Source organism: Ursus americanus, chromosome 2 (assembly GCF_024610735.1).
Source record: "Ursus americanus isolate L20-20 chromosome 2, mUrsAme1.1.p, whole genome shotgun sequence".
NCBI lineage: Eukaryota > Metazoa > Chordata > Mammalia > Carnivora > Ursidae > Ursus > Ursus americanus.
This window is the reverse complement of record NC_142128.1, coordinates 2,002,122-2,023,066: the sequence shown is the minus strand read 5'-3', so window position 1 is coordinate 2,023,066 and position 20,945 is coordinate 2,002,122. Positions and strand designations below refer to the sequence as shown.

Sequence of the window (20,945 nt, the reverse complement as noted above, 5' to 3'; positions counted from 1 at the left end):
TGTGCTGGCCCTGCCCACCCAGCACCTTCTTACTGGGTTTGGTCAGGGGCCCCTGTTCAGACACATCCTGCCTTGGGCTCCGCTGCCCAGGGCCTGGGAGGACCCCATGGCTGTGCCCACCCGGCCCCTCCGAGTGTGGCTTAGGTCCAGTCCTGGTGGCTCGTGCAGGGTTTAAGGACAGGAGTCTGGGGGGTCGCAGGCAAGCACCCAAGTGTCCCTGGGGCTGCAGGATGGTTCAGTGAGAGTGCCCCCCGGGCGCGGAGTGTTACAGGTGCAGCAGAGCTGGGCGCACGCCCGCACCTCCAGCACCGCCTTCCCACCTCGCACAGGCGCTGCTGCTGCTGGGGGCCGCCGCGCTGGCCTGCCTCGCCCTGGACCTCCTCTTCCTGCTCTTCTACTCCTTCTGGCTGTGCTGCCGGCGGCGCAAGAGCGAGGAGCACCTGGACGCCGACTGCTGCTGCACAGCCTGGTGCGTGATCATCGCCACCCTGGTGTGCAGGTGAGTGTGGGGCGGGGCGGGCCAGGGAGGGGTGTCCTGATGGGGGCGGGGCCGGGAGGGGCGGGGCCAGGATGGGGCGGCCAGGCCGGATCCCCCCCCCCCCCCCCCCGCAGGGTTCCCAACCTGCAGGCGAGGGGCCGGCCGCACCCTCATGCACCCCCTGCCCCGTCCCAGCGCCGGCATCGCCGTGGGGTTCTATGGCAACGGGGAGACCAGTGACGGCATCCATCGGGCCACCTACTCGCTCCGCCACGCCAACCGCACAGTGGCAGGGGTCCAGGACCGCGTGAGTGGCTGTCCGATGGGGAGGGGGGCTCTGTACCTGCCCCTGAACGCCGTATCTGCGTGCATGCCCGAGGGGTGGGCATGTGCTGGGAGCGGGTCTGTGCTCGGGCTCACCGGCCCCCGGCCTGGCGCAGGTGTGGGACACAGCGGCCGCTCTGAACCGCTCAGCGGAGCCCAGCCTGCAGAGCCTGGAGCGGCAGCTGGCTGCACGGCCAGAGCCCCTGCGCGCGGTCCAGCGGCTGCAGGGCCTTCTCGAGACGCTGCTGGGCTACACAGCTGCCATCCCATTCTGGAGGAACCCTGCCGTGTCGCTCGAGGTGCTGGCGGAGCAGGTGGACCTCTACGACTGGTACAGGTTCGGCCTGCCCTCTTTTCCGCCTGCCCCGCCTGGTCCCTAGGGCCCGTGTGTTAGGGGTCGCCCTCCATGGGCTAGTTGCCCATAGAACCTGAGGTCTGAGGTTTTATGGGTGGGAGGAGCCGAGTATCCCAGGACCCCTTTTACAAGACCTAATGCCGCCTGGTAGTCTCCCGTATTGCAGAGCTGCCCCTGCCTGCCCCTCTGTCCCTCTGTTCTGCGGTGGCACCGCCCCGTCCCCTGGGCCCTGCCCACACCCACTGTGTGCCCGCAGGTGGCTGGGCTACCTGGGCCTGCTGCTGCTGGACGTGGCCATTTGCCTGCTGGTGCTGGTCGGCCTCATCCGCAGCTCCAAGGGCATTCTGGTTGGGTGAGTCTGTGGGCCTGAGGGGCAGAGTGGGGGAGCGCAGGGGGGAGGCACCCACAGCACCATCATCTGAATCAGCCCTGCCCTCCCCTTCCCCATCTGTGGGTCTAGCCACAGGTCTGACCGAGGGTGGGGCTCCCCATGGCAGGGCCCCACTCTGGGCCTCCTCCTGTGCCCTTGGCCTGTGCCCCCGTGGTGCGCACATTTGCCGTGGCTGTCCTGGGTTCCTGCGGGGCTCCTCCCCCTTGAGTCTGCGTGCCGTAACCCAGAGACACCTGAAGACCTGTGCAGGTCAGCTAGTCATGGGGACACCAGAACGTCAAGCTGGAGGCTCTGTCCTTGGCCTGGAGGCTGCCTGGGTTCAGGTCCCCGCTCTGCGGCTCACTCAGCTAGCCACCTTGGGCAAGTGGCCCTCTGACACGGGGACTCCGTCTCCTCACCTCAAAGACGAAGACGGGGATAGCTCATCTGTAGGATAGCGATGTCCTCCTTCCCCCCGGGACAGTTGGACAGCCGTGTCCTGCCCCCCCAGGCCAGGTGCTGTAGGTGACCGTGCTGTGGGGAAAGGGAGAGCCGGGGGTGGGTGGGCAGGGAGTCTGCAGTGCGCATGACCCACCAGGAGACCTGGTGGGGAGGGGAGACTAGAGCAGAGGCCGAGGGACCCAGGGACATCTGACCGCCAATGCATGGTCTGCAGTGTGGGGTGTGAGGAGCAGCAGGGAGACTGTGGCGGCTGGACCGCAGGGATCAGGGAGGCATGTGAGGTCAGGCCTCAGGTGAGGCTGGTGGTCCGAGGTGGCACCCTGCAGGGTTTGGGCCCCATGGGGTCTGGCCCAGGCTAACAGGTTCCTCTGGCCATGCTGTGGAGAGCTGGGTGAAAGCCAAGACCCTTTGTCTGCTAGGGGGAGGGGGAAGCAGGAAGACCAGTCCCCCTACTCTGAGTGCCACCCCAGCCCCTCGAGGTGGGAGGGGGATCCATCTGTGACCGGCCTTCGGGTGGCTCTAGCTAAGGCTGGGCCACAGGGGGAGCCACAGCCCCGATGTTCCCTGGGGCCCTGGCCCTCTGGCCTGCGGCCACCCCAGCCTGGGGGGTGCTGATTGGCTTTCTTTGCCCCAAGGGTCTGCCTACTCGGGGTCCTGGCCCTGGTCATCAGCTGGGGCGCACTGGGCTTGGAGCTGGCCGTGTCTGTGGTGAGTGACAGAGGGAATGTGTAATCCCGGTCTGCTGGGCCTAGGCATGGGAGGGGGTGGGGAATGTCACACACCTCTCCCCTGGGACACCGAGGTTCCACGAGGAGGGGGGACCTTTCCATGGACACACGGCAAGTCAGTGCCTCCCCAGATTCATATTTTACTGTCTGGAGCTGAGAGCACACCTGGGGCTCAGACTCCATCCATGAGAGCTGAAGGAGGGGTACCTAGCTTGGTCACCCCATCTTCCTTGCCTGTACCCCCCAGGGCTCCAGCGACTTCTGTGTGGATCCTGACACCTACGTGACCAGGATGGTGGAGGAGCACTCGGTGCTGAGTGGGGGTGAGTCTGCAGCTGTGTCTGAGCCGGCACCCCAGTGGCCAGGCTAGGGAGACCCAACTGAGCGAGGACAAGGCATCCCCTCCCTCCCGGGCCCTCGGTCTCAGGGAGGCAGGACCCACCCAGATCAGGAAGCTAGTGAGTGAATAGGAACACCTTCTGTGAGTGCGGGGTGCTGAGAATGAGGATAGGTGCTATGTGAGGCCAGTGATGGGGGGGTGGTGAGGGCGGAGGCAGGTGACGGAGGGGGCAAGTGATGACAGGCTGTTTTGGAGCAGACAGTGTGGCCTGCCAAAGAGGTGGCATTAAAAGTGAACCAGAGAAGGCTGTATGTTTTCTGCAAAGGCCCTGAGGCAGAGACAAACTTGATATGTGTGTGAGGCAGAAAATAGACCAGTTGGGAGAGGAGAGGGTAGGAAGGCCAATAGGTCAGGTTGAGGACAGAAGTTTGGGCTTAATTCTGGGGGGTCCGTTGGAGGGCAGGAAGCCCGAAAGAGACATGGTCCAAGATTGGATTGCCTTCGGGCTGTTGGAGCGACAAGGAGGTCAAGCAGGAAGGCAGGGAGCCTGTTGCGCCCCTCCAGGCAGGAGACGGGGTGCCTTGAGCCAGAGGGCCGAGAGGTGGATGGGGACGTGCTGTGAGGCAGCATGACGGGGCTCCTGGAGAAGCAGGCTGTAGGGAGGGAGGAACCGAGGACTCTGTTCTCTGCCTGAGCCGCTGTGGGCACGGGAGCCGTGGACCGAGGGTGGGGAGGGGGCGGGGAGCAGGTCTGGGGTTGGGGGCCAGCGGTGTGATGTGCGTCGGCCTTCCCAGGAGACGGATGCATGTGGGACTCCAGGGCTCGGGTGCAGCCAGGGCTGGAAGGGGCTGAGCTCGCGGGCTTGCCCGGCTGTGAGTGCCACGTGTTCCTTGAGAGAAGGGTAGAAGGATTGTCCCTGCGGGGACGGGGTGCTGAGGGGCCTTAAAACGCTGGCCCTCATGGGACTGTCTTCTCCTCTTTGCCTGAGAAAGCCACAGGGATGAGCAGGTGGGCTGGGTTTAGTTTATCTGGTTGAAGGAACGGTTCCATCTAAGGCCGAGGAGCCCCCGGGAGAGAGGGTTGACTCATCCCCAGTGGCGGAGGGGTGGGCCTGCCATGCTCACCACAGTCCCTGGCCTCCCTGGGTCCTCCTAGCTCAGGACTCTGGGGTCCTTAGCAAGCCTCAAGAGAGTGTGAGCTCCTGCCTGCAAGCCACAGACCACCCCTCCCAGGCCTGGCAGAGCCAACGCCAGCACGCTGGCTCCATTTACAAGGGGCCAAACTGAGCAGGGTTTCCCATAAGCTGGGTGGGAGCCCAGGCCTGAGGGGCCGAGGGGGGAGCCGGGCAAGAAGGTCCCGGGCTGTGGCCGGCCCTGTGCGCCAGCGCTTGCACTGGGCCTCACAGCCCCCCCCCCCCCCGGAAGGGAGGCGCCTGGGACTGCAAACCCAGTATTCCTGCTTCAGGGAAGGGCCCTGACCCCAGGGGGCCTGCGTGCACAGGAGTCTTGTGGGCGTGGCGGCAGGCAGACAGGGCCCTGGCTCCTCCTGCAGCTCCAGCCAGGCTCGGGTCTTCTAGGGTTTTCAGAGTCAGAATTGTAAGTGAATCCCCGTCTTCGAATGTTGGGCACTGAATCGACACGTGTTAACGGGGAGTAGACAGGCCACCTGAGTCTTGGGCCGTCCTGGCAGTCGCGTCCGGGCTATGTCCCCCCACCCCCGCCAGCCTAAGAACTGTTAGTCTGCCCAGTGGGCCAGGAGCAGACGTGTCGGTGTGCATCTTCTGCCTCCCGGCCCAGCCCCGGTGCGCTGCGTGCTGCCCCGGGCGGAGCGAGGAAGAGGGCTGTGCCCCGAGAGGCTGTTGTGCGAGCTGGAAAGACCCTGCCTGGAGCGGAAGGATCTGGGCCCTGGCCCTGGGCTCCCTGCGGGCCACATCTCCTAGCACACGTGCTCGAGCACACAGCCACAACGTGCAGATGCATGCACATGCGTGTGTGCACACACAGCCACGCACACATGGACATGTGCACACAGACACGCAAGTGCAGGAAGACACACACACACACAGAGCTCCATGCAGATACACAGTTGTGTACAAGCATGTACACCCACACACGTGCACACAACGGACATGCAGGTGCACACGGATGCACGTGAGCACATGTGGACGCGCATGCGTAGACATGCACACAGCACACGCACACGGCTGGCCTCACGCGGCTGCTTGACCTCTCCCCGCAGACATCCTGCAGTACTACCTGGCCTGCTCGCCCCGTGCCGTCAACCCCTTCCAGCAGGTGAGTGCTCGGGCCATTCCCACTCGTGGGAGGCCAGCCGGGCCCTGACGTCCACAGCCCCGGTGTCTACAGCCCCTCAGCCCTCCGTCCCTCTCCAAGACGTCGTTAGAGCCTGGGACCAAGGAGCTGTTGGGGGGCAGCTGGATGAATGCCACGTTGACATCACTACCTGCCCCTGGGGTTGGCGCCTTGATGCCCTCGGTGCAAGTCCTTTGGGTGGACTGCTTAACGCCCCCAAATACCTGAGATTCCTTTCAGTTCTTGGGTTGCCCGTGGCCACCCTGCGAGGCAAAGCCAGCCGTGCAGCAGGCGTGGAGGGGCCCAGGGATGCCTCACCGTGGGAGGGGTAGTGGGCCCACTCTGTGGAATAACTGGACAGGTGTCATGGTGGAATTTGGGGGGAAATGCTTTGGCCCACCACCTGTCACTCCCCTCGGGGTCCTGCATAACTACCCCCTTTGGAGTCACCGTGCTTCCGGTGATGGGTACTATCTCTGGGCATGTGGCAGTCTCACGGGGACCAGGGGGCGGAGTGTCCGAGCGCTGGCCAGAGCCGGGGGAGGGGAACCCCGGAACCGCCTAACCCGGGTGCAGGTGGGGCTGGGGGAGGGGGACCCGGGCCGCTGCGCCCCGGCTGGACTCAGCCAGGCTCTCTGTGGAGCAGAAGCTGTCCGGCAGCCACAAAGCCCTGGTGGAGATGCAGGATGTCGTGGCTGAGCTGCTGAGGACCGTCCCCCAGGAGTACCCGGCCACCAAGGTGAGTGGGCGGCAGGGCGAGGGGCACGCCGTGCAGTGCCCACCCGGGACCCTGCGGGGGGTCCACCCGTCCCTCTCACCCTTCCACGGGGAGGCTTCTCCTCCCCTTCACCCGCCCTTCATTGCCCTGGGGCTTTGGGAAAGGTTTTTAAAAATAATGCTGCTCTTCATTTTAAAAGTAATACAGACTGTTCGAATTAAAAAAATAGAAAGGGAAAATGGGGACAGTTGTACGAACAAAGGAGGGTCTGCCCCCGGCCCTTGGGGGTGTTCCGGGAACTGGGGAGGCGGCGTTTTTTCCCCTGCGCTGTTCTGGGGCCTGAGCGTTCTGTCCACACGTCTGTTACCACGCTCCTGATGAAGCCCAGCGTCCTCGGGGGGTCAGCCCGCGGGGGTCCTGCCGGCGTGCGCGCCACTGCGGAGCGCGGCGGGGGCGCATGTCTGTGTGCACGCCTGGGCTCGGACCTCTCGTGTGACAGCTGGACCTTCTGTAACAAACTGCTCACAGAATTTAAGTTAAAAAAAAGATGCACGCGTAACACACGTATTACATTTACTTCCTCTCATTTCTTATTTCTGCTCGGGCCAGGGCGTCCTCTGGGTATTTTGCGAGCGAGTGGGCAGGGAGGGGGGCCGCCGTGGCGGAGCTCCACATCCCGGGGGGACCTAGACAGCAGGGATTCTCTCCCGCACACACTGGAGGCTGGAAGTCAAGGTGATCGAGACCAGGTGTGGGCAGGGCTGGCTTCTCCTGAGGCCTCTCTCTGCGGCGTGTAGATGCCCTGTTCTCCCCGCGTGCCCGTGTGGTCGTCCCTCTGTGCCTGTCTGTGCCCTGACCCCCTCCTCTTACAGGACCCCAGTCCTGTGGGATTGGGGCCCCTGCCTCGTGACCTCCTCTTGCTTTAATTACCCCCTGAGAGGCCCCACCACCAAATACAGCCCCATTCTGAGGTATCTGGGGTTAGGAATGCAACATATGAATTTGGGGGGGGACACAGTTCAGCCCCTGGTGGTGAGTTCTGTTATCCTGGAATCCGCTTCAGAATCGCAGGGCGCTCTTAGACGTGCGCCACGTGAGGCGGTACTGGGTCCCGTGGCTGCTCTGGAGGCACCAGTCAGCCCCGAAGTGTTTCTGTGAGCTCGTCTTTCCACGGACGGGATGTGGGCAGGGGTGCGCGTGTGCACACACACACACGTGTACACACACACACGTACACGTAGGTGCACAGGCACACGTGTGCACACGCAGACGCGTGCGCACACGTACACAGAGGCACAGGCACGTGTGCACACACAGGCAGAGACACGCACACTGTAGGACCCAGCTCGCTCTATACAGAGTATTTGGATAATGTCTTGTCACTTAAAATATCATGAAAAATTTCCCTTTAACTGCTCCTTAAAGTAAGATCTTTAAGAGAACCAAGCCCCCACCGGGAGCTACGTGGGTATTTGCCGTCTCCCCTGTTTTCACAGGCATTGGTGGGTCCCACTCTCCCCTGTATACTCCTGTCCTCCACAGCCCCTCCAAGGCCAGGACACAGACTCTGGCCATCATTTCTAGAAGCCCAGGGTCCTCAGGACCTGTGCCAAGACTACGGGTCGAGGGTGGCCTCGGTGGCAGGGTGTGGGTGGATGGGCACCTGGGGGGCTCCCAGAGGACCTGTGCCTGGCTCGGGCTCCCGCTCCTGACCGTGGTGCTGACCCTGTGTGCTACGTGTCCCCCCAGGACCCCCTGCTCCGTGTCCAGGAGGTGCTGAACGGCACAGAGGTGAATCTGCAGCACCTCACCGCCCTGGTGGACTGCCGCAGTCTGCATCTGGTGAGGCCAGGTTCCTGGAGCCAGGCCATGCGGCTGGGGGGCAGGGGTGCAGCTGGGGGGGCAGGGGTGCAGCTGGGGGTGGGGGGCAGAGGGAGCAGCTGGGGGTGGGGGGCAGAGGGAGCAGCTGGGTGTGGGGGGCAGAGGGAGCAGCTGGGGGAGTGGGGGCAGAGGGAGCAGCTGGGGGGGTGGGGACTCAGAGAATGGGGGCTCGCCCATGGGTGGCCGGCCCAAGGCCCAGGCTAGAGCCGGGGTGGTCAGGCCGCTAGCAGTGGGCTGGGCTGAGGCTCTGGCATGTCTCATCTCACCCTGCCTTCCCTGTCTCTCTCCTGGTCTCTGTGGGCCATGCTGTCCCCATCTGGCCTCAGGACTACGTGCAGGCCCTGACGGGCTTCTGTTATGACGGCGTTGAGGGCCTCATCTACCTGGCCCTCTTCTCCTTCGTCACGGCCCTCATGTTCAGCTCTATCGTCTGCAGCGTCCCCCACACCTGGCAGCAGAAAAGGTGAGGGGCTCAGAGCTCGCCCCAGGCCATACCGCAGGCAGGATGTCTTAGGGGTGTGCCTTCTGGACACGCCTGTCCTCATCCCCAGAGACAGGAAGCAGATGCCTTCTCCCTGCCAGATACTCCGTAAGCCTCTCGGTGCTCAGACACTGGCGAGTCCGCACTGAGCAGCCCTGTTTCACAGATGCAAAACCGAGTCTAGACGAGCTCCCAGCCCAGGTGACACGCGAGTCCAGGCAGGTGGAGCCAGGTCTCCTGCCCGCTAGTGCCCGCTCCGTGTGCCACGCCCTTCCACACCCGACTGGCCGTCTCCCCGCCCCTCAGTGCGCGTGTGCAGGCCTTGTACATGAAAAGAGCAGCTGTCTAGCTGTGGGGACTTGGAGCTTCTGCAGGGAGGGAGGGCCCCAGGTGGCTGTGGCCTCCATGGCCCATCCAGCTGGGTGACCAGGATGGCAGCTACTTCCCGTGGGGCTGTTAGGTCCTTATCTTTGAAGTGGGGGGTCCTGGCAGCTCCTGCCTCAGTCTCCCTGATCAGTACTGGGTTGAGTGGTGTAGGGAGGGGCCAGGCCCCTTCCCTTACTTGGGCCCTTACACTTCATCTCCCAGACTCACCACCTCCCCTCCCCTTGCGCGGTAGCTGCTGTTTGGTGGCCCAGATGAGATGACAAATAGCTCAGCTCAGATCTCTTTTCTCTGTCTGGATTTCTGCTCTATTGTTTTCTGTGGTGATGCTGCCAGTGGTGGTGATGGTGATGATGGTGGTGATGGTGGTGATGGCGGTGATGGCGGGGGAGGTCATGACGATGGTGATGGTGATATGGTGATGGTGGTGATGGTGATGATATGATGATGATGATGGTGATGACGATGATATACTGATGGTGATGGTGGTGATGGTGGTGATGGTGGTGATGGTGGTGATGGCGGGGGAGGTCATGACGATGGTGATGGTGATATGATGATGGTGGTGATGGTGATGATATGATGGTGATGATGCTGATGGTGGTGATGACGATGGTATACTGATGGTGATGGTGGTGGTGATGGTGATGGTGGTCATGACGATGGTGATGGTGATATGACGATGGTGGTGATGGTGACGATATGGTGGTGATGATGCTGATGGTGGTGATGACGATGATATACTGATGGTGATGGTGGTGGTGATGGTGGTCATGACGATGGTGATGGTGATATGACGATGGTGGTGATGGTGACGATATGGTGGTGATGATGCTGATGGTGGTGATGACGATGATATACTGATGGTGATGGTGGTGGTGATGGTGGTCATGACGATGGTGATGGTGATATGATGATGGTGGTGATGGTGATGATATGGTGGTGATGATGCTGATGATGGTGATGACGATGATATACTGATGGTGATAGTGGTGGTGGTGGTGGTGATGGTGGTGATGGTGATGAAGGTGGTGCTGATGGTGATGATGGTGGTGATGGTGATGATGGTGGTGATGAAGGTGATGGTGGTGATGGCGGGGGAGGTCATGACGATGGTGATGGTGATATGATGATGGTGGTGATGGTGATGATATGGTGGTGATGATGGTGGTGATGGTGATGACGATGATATACTGATGGTGATGGTGGTGATGGTGGTGATGGTGATGATGGTGGTGATAGTGATGACGATGGTGATGACGATGGTGATGACGATGATATACTGATGGTGATAGTGGTGATGGTGATGGTGATGATTACGGTGATGATGACAGTGATGACGTGATGGTGATGACATGATGGTGATGACGATGATATACTGATGGTGATAGTGGTGGTGGTGGTGGTGATGGTGGTCATGATGATGGGGATGGTGATGGTGGCAGTGGTAATAAATATGGCAGCTGAGAGAAGTGGTCAAGAGAATAGACCGGGAACCACATGGCCTAGATTTCAGACTTTTGCTTATTGGGTGACCATGGGCAAGTCACTTAACCACGTTGGGCCTCCATTTCCCTAACTGTGAAGTGGGGGTTGTAGGAGTACACCCCTGTCGGGGCCGGGTAAGCACTAGGTGAACCACTGCGTGTAAGGGCTTAGCCCTAGGCTTGGCTGGTAATTGACGCTCAGCCGGTCGCTACCCCTGTCCTGCTTATCTCACTGCAAAGGGCCCAGAGAGGAGGCCCTCTGCTCAAGGTCACCCAGCTGGTGGGCGGGAGGTGGAAATAGAGCAGGAGGATTGGGCCCAGGCCGGTCCACAGGGACTCAGGCCACCCAGAGGTGCAGGCTGGGACCTGCAGGGCCAGAAGAGGGCACCCCCACTTCCAGGCCCCCAGCCCTCTCTGCCCCCCAAGGAGGGACCATGCCCCCTTCCCCTCAAAGCAGACAGCGTCCCTGTGTACAGGCCGAGGGTCGGGCCCTTGGCTCCCCCGTCTCAGAGGACGAAGCCAGGGTGACTTGCCCACAGTGCCATAGGCCATCCGTGGCCAGCCAGGATCGGAACGACATGTGTCTGCATCCACGCTGACCCCACACGGGTCTCGTGGCTGACTGCCGTGGGCCAGGGTGTCACCCGGGCTGGGTGTCCCTCCCTGCAGAGGCCCCGACGAGGATGGGGAGGAGGAGGCGGCCCCAGGGCCGAGGCAGACACACGACAGCCTCTACCGCGTGCACATGCCCAGCCTGTACAGCTGTGGCAGCAGCTACGGCAGCGAGACCAGCATTCCGGCTGCGGCGCACACCGTCAGCAACGCCCCGGTCACCGAGTACATGTGAGCTGTGCCCGGAGCTGGGGGAGGGGCGGGGCCCGGCTGACCCAGGCGTGCCCAGCCGCGGTGGGCAGCTGGCAGGGGCGGCTGGGGTGGGGGGCTCAAGACCGCGGGCTCACGCTAGGGCTGCCCAGGCTTTGGGTGGGGTTGGTCAGACGGAGGCTGCTTCTAGGCTGTGGGGATGCCGTGGTCGAGGGCCCGGGGCTGGCCACGTGGTTAGTGGGCGTCCGGGCGGGGGCTGGGCCTCCTCGGTCATGCTGCCAGGGTCACGGGTGCCCCAGGCCCTCGCTAGGGGGCTGTGTGCAGGGTGGTGATGAGAAGGCGCGGGGTCGAAGGTGGCCAGGCAGAGCAGGGTGGGCAAGGGGTCTGCCTGGCTCCAGAGCGGCCTTCGACGGGCGCGGGGCCTGTTGAGGCTGGCAGCCGCTCACGGCCCCCTCTCCTCACACCGCAGGAGCCAGAACGCGAACTTCCAGAACCCCCGCTGTGAGAACACCCCCCTCATCGGGCGTGAGTCCCCGCCGCCCTCAGTAAGTGTCAGGGCTGGTGGGGGGCGGGCAGGCCTGGGGGGTGCCTTGCGGCCTCCGGAGTCTGGTGTCACTCTCATGGGCAGTGTGGGCCCAGGGCGGCAGCTGTGAGCCTCGAGCGCCGGGGTGAGGGATCTCCCCAGCCGGGGCTCTCCGGTGGGCGTCTGGCCTGAGGAGACAGTGCCGAGTGGGCCCACAGGCTGGCCTGGAGGTACCTTGGGGCCTGAGGGGCAAGTGGGTCAGCTTGACTGCAAGGGGCCTTGGCTTCTCCTTTCCTGTCTGGTCCACTTTCATTTCTTTCCTCGATTTCCTGAGCTCAACTCAGGACTCAGCCTCTGGCTCTTCTGGCCGTTGTCCCCTCTGACCTCAGGGATGAGTCAGAAAAGAGGGGACAGGGCAGTTTGGTGCCAAAGAGAAGGAGCCTGCTGACTGACAGGGGCCCTGGTGGCCTTCCTGGAGGTGGCAGGCTGCAAAGGACAGGGCCAGAGAAGCTGAAGGCCACCCTCCTTGGGAAATCCATGCCTGCGCAGTGGCCCTGTCGTGCCCTGTGGGGCCTGGGGTGCCCTAGCCCCGGACCAGGGTCCGTGCGGGCATGCAAGCCATCTGTCACACTCCAGCGGCCCTCCCCGTCGGCACCGTGTTCCAGCCCCCTGCAGCCTGGCGTTCAGCCCCCCCCCCCTCTCCTGCACTCTTCCCACCCTGGGCCTTCCTAGCGCTATCTGGCGGCCTTGGACTCTGGCAGCCACGCAGGCTGGCAGTTTAAGCCCATGGATAGTGCCCGAATGCTGTGGTGGCCGTGCCCTCAGAGTGACAGGTACTGACCCACCCCAGGTGGCCCACCCTGCACCGCCTGCCCACCGCGCCTCCGTGCCTCATGCTGTCCGCTCACTGCTGCCCCCTCACCAGGGCCAGCCTCGGGCCCATGTGATGTGCTCCAGGGCTGTCTCAGCTCATGGGGTCCCTGCTGGGCCAGCTCTGGGTCATTACAAGCCTGTAGACTTGTCAGCCCTTGACACGAGAGACCTCATGCTGGCCTTGGGTCCATGACCCCATCAGGGGCAGTGAGCCACTTCCCCACCCTGGCCCAGCTGCAGGCGGCCCCAGCCCCTGTTGTCACCTCCCAGCAAGGGGACCATCTCTGCAGGCCTGAGGGTACGCCTACACCCGGCGTAGGCTCAGTGAGCTCGCTGCCTGGGGTGTGGCCAGCGGGCCTCGAGGTGTCACCCTGCATGTTCAGAAGTGCACACAGGTGCATGTAGGCAAGCCATCCCCCCACGTCTGCGCGTGCCTGCTTGGGCTCCTTCAGGGTCTGGGGTGCTGCCCCCACCCCTTGCTGCATGTCCGAGGAATGACGTGGCTCCCTGGTGCTCACAGCACCTCCTTCTGACGGTGTCATGGCCGACCGACTGGCGTTCACAACCTTTCTCCCCCCCAGGAGTTCCAGGAGGGCTGTCAGGGCCCGGGAACAGTGTCCCTCCTCACCGGGGGATGGTGGTGTGGGGACTTGGGTGTGGGGTCAGCCTGCCACGCTCCCTACCACTGGCGACGCTTGGCACATGCCTTGGCCTATGTCCACACCCCCTTGGGCCTGGGGCCGTAGCACATGCCTCCTCCATGTGTGTGCACCACGGGGACACCCGCGCACACGTGTGCACCGAGCGCCTTGTGCTTCGGGTGGGATGAGGGGAGAGAGGATGTGCCATCCGTGCCCTCCCCACGCCCCACCCCAGCTGCCTACGTCCCTGCATCAGGAGCCGGGAGGAGCCCACGCTTCGTTCCTGACCCAAGCAGGTGGCAGCATCCCCCAGCCTGAGGGGCCTGTGCAACTTCTCTGGGCCCCCCTTTCCCCGGGGTGACGGGGCAGAGTGGCTGTGGGGCCTCCTCGTTCCTGGGGCCTGTGGGCCGTCAGGACTCCCTGACCCTTTCTTGAACCCAGCCCGACTCTGCCTTTGCACAACGCTCTCCTCCCGGTTCCTCCATCAGGATCCCGCTGGGGGAGGAGGGCTCCCCACGTTCCCCGAGCCCAGCCGTTGAGGGCAGCTTGCGTGTGACCTGTAGGTCCTGTGCACGTGGGGTGCAGCTAGGGAGCCTCCAGACACTGGCTCTTTATAGGGCAGAGCTCTGCCTGGCCGGGGGCCCGAGTGCCTGAGTGCGCTCCCGTCACCGGAAGAGGAGGCTGGTCCCATCCCGAGCCTCACCCTGAGCTGCCACCCTCTGCACACGGAGCCGGCCGCCCACTCCGGAGCCCCTCTGCTGGGGTTCCACTGGCCGTGCCACCGCCGTCCTGTCCTGCCCACAGGGGGTTCTGGCTCAGCTCGCCAAGGCCCGTGCGGCCGCACCCAGCGTGCGCTGACCCCGTCCCCCCATCTCCCTGCAGTACACCTCCAGCATGAGAGCCAAATACCTCGCCACCAGCCAGCCTCGCCCCGACTCCAGCGGCAGCGGCCACTAGACCACCCCGGCCGGCCGCCCACCCACGTGCCAATCGCCCTGCTCCTCCCCGTGCCAGCACTGCCGCTTCCGCCCGTGACCACCCGCCGGACCCTCCGCACGTCTGCCAGGCCCACGGCGGGCACCTTAGCACCACTCGCCCCGCCCCTCCCCTCCCCGCAGGGGCACGGAGATGCGCAAGCTCTCCTTGGGTCACGCACCTGGACACAGGGGAGCAGTGCCACCGACACGGGGCCCTCCAGCCCCCCCATGCCCCTCTGCCCCTAAGGATGGGGGTTCACAGAGCCCCACTCCGGGCCAGACTTGCTGTGTCCCTGACGCTTACTCTGCAGCAGGCCGACCTGCGGACCCCCGTCTTCTCGGCTCGCGCCCCAGCCTGCTCTTTCCCTCCTGCAGCTCCGATGCTTCTCCCGTACCCTCAAGGCTTCTGTGCGGCCCTTCTTGCGTTCACAGGCTGTGCAGCGCCCCCTCTGGGCGGGGCAGCTGGAGGGGCCTCGGCGCGCTCGCCTGCTAGGCTCCAGTGCACAAATTTCCCGGGAGCTCCTCCTCCTCACTCCACCTGACCACCGGCCCCCTCTGCCAGCTGCCAGAAGCCTCCCGCCCAGCACCGCTCTCTCCCCCAGCGCCTACCCTGCCCGTGGAGCCCAGCCCTCCACAGCGGCAGGAGGACGGCAGGTGCCACGCCGAGCCCAGGCTGCTCACCCAGTGCTGGCCACCTTCTTGGTGCCAAACCCCCTCCCCCACCCCAAGACTTGGCAGCTCGTCTGGTTCATTTTTGCACTAACCACATTTGTCATCCTAGGGCAGGCGGGGCTGCCGGCCGAGCAGCACACTCCCTTCTCAGTTCCCTCTCTGTCCAGGACAGGCGCAGCGTCCCGAGCCCGGCCTCGGGGCTGGACCCGAGCTGGCTGTGAATGTGCCCTCGGCCCCTGCCGCCCCTCCTTGGGACTAACCACTAACCTCACCCAGCCTCTGCGGGCACCCCTGGCCGACCCAGAGCCAGCACGTGTCGCCCCGAGTCCAGGCTAGAGGTGAGGCCTAGGACAGTCGGCTGGGAGTTGGGCTGGAGAAGCTGTTTCTTCTTGGGGTGCTGCTGGGGAAGGGCTGTAGACCGACAGGCAGCCTGAGAGCCTGGAGACCCGTCCCTGGGCAGGTGCTGCCCCAGGACGACCGTGTCCTCGGGAATGAATGTCCCTTGGGCTGTCGGACTGAGGTCCCTGTGGCTCAGTCTCCCTACCTGTGAAGTGGGAACAAGGCTTCCCTAAGGTGCTCTGGCTTTAGTGTACAATGTTTGCTGTGTTTCCTGCCGTGGAGGGTGCGCCACCCCAAATCAGGATGGGAAGCCCCCTGCCAGTCCCAGCCCTGGCCTAGCCAACCTGAAACAGAGAGGCTCTGGCCTGTGTGGGAGGCGGGCAGCTGGCCAAGCCTCTTAGAGGCCTGTGGGCTCTTCCTTCCAGAGTCGGGGCAGTGCCCTTCCCTGGGACAGGCCCGGGGAGATGCCGCCTGCCCTTCCCCCACAATCCTTTCTCTGTGCTGGTGTCTGGGACCAAAAGGGCAGGTGGGCTGGGGCCCAGGCCACATCTGCCCCACTCCTGGGTCCGCCTCGGCCCCGGGAAAGGAGGGGATTGAGCAGGCAAACACTGGGGTGCCCCAGCCTGGGGCCCTGAGCCTTGCATCTGAGCCCATGGGCCTAGCCAGACCTCACTGCAGGGCCCTGTGTGCTCCAGGCCCCACCTGGCCGCTGTTCTGGGCCCCCACAGCAGATCTGCCCAGTTGTTCCTCTGGGTTCCTCCAGTGGCGGGAGCGTTCCTGGCCCAGTGTCAGGAGCGAGGCCCCAGCCGCCCTGCCTGGGTGCCTGCCGTTTGCTCGGCCACTGCTCAGAAGCACAAATGGCTGGCCGCGGCCCTGGGAGGCCGCCCGCAATGTGAATGTACATAGCATGAGGGGCCGGCGCTGTCCAGACAGGCTGCGGGCCGCAGCCGTCTTGGGAGTGCCCACCGTGCATCGTGTGCGTGTGCCTGCCCCGTCTGTGACTTCATCAAGTTCCTTTTACTCACCGAGGTTGAATAAAGGAAAAGGAGAATCATCAAAAGGGGTTCAAACCCAAGCCTCAGTCTCTGGAGGGGAGCAGGTCCTGCCATTGGTTTTCTTTCTGTTCTAAGTTTTAAGGGTCCCCTTCCTAACCACCCCCCATCCCAGTGACCTCTCCACATCCCTTCCCGGCCTTGCTCCCCACAGGCCCTGCAGCATCTGGGGGGAGGGGGGCTGCCCTCAACAAAGTGGGTGGCAGGTGGGAGGGAGGAGCCCCTGGGGCCTTGAAGCCCCACAGGGTCCAGCTGGCTCCTGGGGCCGACAGGCGGGGCCAGCTGGAGGCGGGGTCCAGCTGGGACATCTGGCCCATGGGGATCCCCTACCACGCCCACCCACCCCATCTCACTATGCAATTCCAGCCCAAGCACCATTCCCTCCCTCCCCAGGACTTCTGCCCAGCCCCCGCTGGGGGGGGGTAGCCTCCCTGGGCTCCAGCCGGGGGGGGGGGGGGGGGGCAGGCGGGCAGGGGCTGGGGCCGCCTCGTGGGACTTTTCGTTTAACCATAATGGTTGTGCGCTGTACCACTTTGTTATATATAACATATCACTTGATATAATTTCGTTAAGACTCCAACCTTCCCAGTTCCCCTCCTGGCCCCCGCCCCTCCCCCCCACAGTGTGATTTAGGGCCCTGAGCGGGAAGGGGGAACTGAGGCCCAAACCACTCGGGGTCTTCCTCCTGCATCTTCCTCCAACCTCCGTAGGGCCATGGCTGTATGTGCTGTCGCTGTTGTTTTTATTTTTTTGTTTTTGTTTTTTAACTGGGTTTGGGGTTTGATTTTTATTTCTTTGGGGGCTTTATTTTTCTTGGCAGATAACTAAAAATCTCGTCAATGTAATTTCTGTGGTTTCTATTCAGCTTGGGTTTCATGTTTTAAAATAAACAAATTTTAAAAAACAGGGCTCTTTTCCCAAGTTGATTTGGCTCCTACCCGAGTGTGTGGGCAGTGTGGTCGCGTGCTGGGGAGCCAAGAGCCCCCGGAGTGGGGGCAGGAGAGGGGGGAGCTGACCCAGGATTTGGGGGAGGGAAGGTCTCACCAGATGGGCTGGAGCGGTCATCTTGACATTCTAAAAGCCTCACTTTGCAGGCTGGACATCCCCTGGAGCGGCCCGGGGTGCCTGCGCGGAGTGAGCTCCAGCCACCTGGGGAGGGGACAGGCCCGGCCCTGGGCAAGGGTGTTGGAGGGGGACACGTGGGAGCAATGGTGGGTGCTCGGGAGGGGCATTTCCTGAGCCCCACTGTGGGGGCATCTGCAGTCACAGCCCTCCCCCCAGGCCCAGGTGGGATGGTGGCGGGTAAAGGAGGAAAACAGCCCCGTGTGCGCTGGGAGGGCGGCAGGCACGTGCCTGCCTCCAATCACGCACCCAATTGCCCACCAAAAGCGAAGACACGGGTATCTCCTTGCCCGGCAACAGCCCAGCCAATGAGAGGCCGTAGTGCTCAGCCAATGAGAAGCCACCCCCTGGGTGTCCTCCAATGGGCTCCCATGCAGGGCAGCCCCCCCCCGCCTCCCCTCCTTCTATAAAAGCAGGCTCCGCCCCCTTTATTCTCAGCCTTGTTTGCTGGTCGAGCGCAGGTGTGGGACCTGGTTGCGGCGTCCGTCCCGAGTCAACTCGATTGGCCGGTGAAATAACTGACTGCTTTAGTTTTAAGGTTAACAGTCACCCTTGTTCTCGTCTGAGAAATGGACTCCGGAAGGTGCCACCCAATGCCGCGCGGAGCTCCGGAGGGCTGCTGGTGAGCTCACTTTTCTCACGGGGGCTCAGAGCCCGGGGAACTGGGGGGACGCGGCACCCTTTGACCGGGAAAGCCTTGGTGTCGTAGGCCTGCAAGGCCCAGTGGCTGACACCAGGCTCAGGTGGCATTGCTGGGAGTCCGGGGGTGGGCAGGGGCGCGCTGGGCTACAGCACACACCAGCCGCCTGGGGCCCCCAGCCCCGGATTTGACCGGCTGCCAAGGAAGGGGCCCAGAACTGGTCAGCTCTGAAGAGGGGACGCTGAGCACCCAGGGTGAAGACAATGGAGGCTTCTAGGGCGCCGTGTGGTAAGGACAGTGAACTGGGGACATGGAGCCAAGGAACCCAAAGGCAGGAGAGCCCCACGAGGGAAAGAGCCCAGGCACTTCCTGCCCCTCTTGGACCTCGGTTTCCCTGTCCGTATGTCAGGGAGGGCCCAGTGACATCCTAGTTCTAGAAGCGTCACCTTCCTTGGTTCACAGCCCCTCCATCTTCAAAGCCGGCCGTGGAACGCCTTTGGGTCCCCCAGTCTGACCCTGAGCCTCCTGCCTCCCTCTCCTAAGGGCCTCTGTGAGTGCACTGGGCCCAGCTGCATAGTTCAGGATAAGAATCTCCCCATCTCGAGGTTCTTAATTTACTCACATCTACGAGTTCCCTTTGCCATGAAGGTGACATAGTCATCGGTTAGGGAAATGAAGATGTGGACACCTTTGGGGGCTACTCTTCTGCCCCACAGGGAAAGCTGGTCTTGAGGATACCTGGGCAGAGAGAACAGCCAGTGCAAAGGTCCTGAGGCAGAAACATGCCTGGTGTGTTTGCGCAAGAAGCAAGGGTCACTGGAATAAAGGAGCAGAGAAGGGTAGTCCGAGAGGAAGCAGAGGTGTGAGGGTCACAAAGGGCCTGTGGGTCTCATAAGGACTTGGAGACTGGCTCTGTGGGAGGGGGAGCCATGGAGCATCTGAGTGGACCCACACCACCTCACGCTCATTTTAACAGGATGGCCCTAGCTGGTGAGCTGGGAAGGGAGCTGGGACAGAAGCAGGAGAGCAGATAGGGGACCTTGGCCACGGTGCAGGCCAGAGCTGAGGGCAGGGTGCTGGCCAGCTGAGTGGTGAGAAAGCCCTGGGCTCTGGAAGGAACGCCAACAGCACTTTCTGGCACACTGTGTGGGGGTGTGGGGTTTCGGTGGAGCCACAGCCGGTGGGGGTCTGTGTTGTCATAAACAGAGATGGCAGCTGGGGAGGGAGCAGGTTTGGAATCAGGGCCTCAGAGGTCCACTTTTGGACATGTTGAGCCTAAGAAGTCTATAGGGTTCCTCCCCCGCCCTGGGGAGGTGGGGGGGGCAGTGAGTTGAGGAGTCAGGGGAAAGCACTGGGTGGTGATGGTCAGCTGGAGTGTTTGGCTTGGATGCTGTGTTGAAAGACACGAGCCTGGGTGACATCCCCCAGGGAGTGGGTGCCAAAGAGGAGACAGCACAGCCCATGTTTGGGGTCTAGGAGTGGGGAGGAGTGACCAGCGAGGCAGGAGGAGCCCAGGACGGGGTGTCCTGGGAGCTGCACTAAGACAGTGTGGAGGAGAGATGAGGGACCGTGCCACGTACTGCTCGTCGCCAGTTCCACGAGCACCAGAAGTGACCAGTGTTCGCTCAGCCACCTGGACACCACTGGAGTCTTGGACAAGAGCAGGAAGAGGGGACAGGTCATCGGTGGAGTGACGTTCCTGAGTCACCAAGAAGGGTGGGACCCAGGCCACAGTGGGGGGGGGGGGCATAGACAGGAGTGTGGGCCCCGGCTGGCCTGGTGGTCAGAGCATTTGGGCAGCAGGGGAGGCGGGGTGGGGGGTGGGTCCCATGAAGTAGGGAGGCTGGAGGAAGTGGTGGGGGTTAGGGGGAGAAAAGGTACAGCCCCCACCCCCGGGGCTGTGGGAGAGCCAGAGAGCAGGGACAAAGCTGGGACAGGAGACTCCCCAGCAGCCCCAGGCTCCATCTGGAACTCAGGGTGAGGCTCACCAGGCGCAGAGGGCAGGTGCAGGACGTCAGACACCAGAGGCTTGGCTGAGAGAGGACGTGGAAGCAAGAGGCCAAGGGAGGTGAAGGTGGTTCATGGGCCTGACTGGACCCAGGCCTTCAAGCAGGGTTGAGTCCGTGAGGTGTGAGGGGGCTGGGCTCCAGCAGGGTCAGGAAATGGGAGGGAGGGAGCTGGACAGACAGGAGGCGGAGGCAGAGTGGGGTCACGGGGCAGGCAAGATCTGGGGAGTGACCTTGTAGTGGGGACCACTGGGGGCAGGGAGGCCAAGGGTGTGGGAGGGATAACAGCAAAATAACCCGCAACGGACGCAAGAGCAGGGTTCGAGAGAGAGCCTGGGAGCCAGGAGCCAACATATCCCTGAAGGAGGGACCTGCGGATACCCACAGTGGTGGCTCCGGGGGGGGGGGGCGGGGGGCAGGTGTTGTGATCCCCCCCACTGGGAGGTCCCGAAGGAGGAGGGTCTAAGTCGTGGGAAGAACATTTCCAGGAGTGAGGCACAGATGTCCAGCAGGGGGCGCCGGGTCCTCAGAGGATGGGAGACTCGGGCAGGGCTGGTCCCAGAGACCGCGGGGGACCCGTCCAGGAGCTCAGGACACTCAGCATTCCCAGCAAGTCCCCCTGACCGCAGCGTGGCTGGTCTGGGGCTCACTGGGGCTCTGCTGAGCGGAGGACCCACAGATCCTGCCAGGACGGGCCACAAGGACGTGCAGCGGCCAGCACCACAGCAGGGCCAGGGCGCAGGTGGGCGGCCGGGGCAGCCTGTGCTGCGGGCTGCAGCTTGCCTCCTGACCTTACATGTTACGTGAACACAGACTGGTAAGAACTTCTAGGTTCGTGATGTGAACTTTGAAGGGCAAGAATGGGGCGTGCCCGGGATGGGGCTGCGTCCTGAGGAAGGTCGGTTTGGGCAGGGAGAGAAACCACCAGCTCTCTCCACCAGTTGGCACCCGAGGGCCA

The 20,945-nt window shown here is 63.2% G+C and overlaps 1 protein-coding gene across 1 annotated transcript in view; it reads left to right on the top strand.

The window, feature by feature from the left end:
• The window catches only part of TTYH3 (tweety family member 3), a 31,300-nt gene extending 14,175 nt beyond the window's left edge, over positions 1-17,125 (top strand). The window contains exons 2-14 of the mRNA XM_045813296.2: positions 330-499; positions 674-785; positions 919-1,139; positions 1,414-1,509; positions 2,625-2,697; positions 2,965-3,040; positions 5,296-5,351; positions 6,016-6,108; positions 7,837-7,929; positions 8,295-8,431; positions 10,990-11,163; positions 11,612-11,687; positions 14,062-17,125. Of these exons, the coding sequence (XP_045669252.1) occupies positions 330-499; positions 674-785; positions 919-1,139; positions 1,414-1,509; positions 2,625-2,697; positions 2,965-3,040; positions 5,296-5,351; positions 6,016-6,108; positions 7,837-7,929; positions 8,295-8,431; positions 10,990-11,163; positions 11,612-11,687; positions 14,062-14,136 (1,452 nt within the window). The 3' untranslated portion in view covers positions 14,137-17,125. The remainder of the gene's footprint in view (positions 1-329; positions 500-673; positions 786-918; positions 1,140-1,413; positions 1,510-2,624; positions 2,698-2,964; positions 3,041-5,295; positions 5,352-6,015; positions 6,109-7,836; positions 7,930-8,294; positions 8,432-10,989; positions 11,164-11,611; positions 11,688-14,061) is intronic.
• The last annotated feature ends 3,820 nt before the right edge of the window (positions 17,126-20,945 follow it).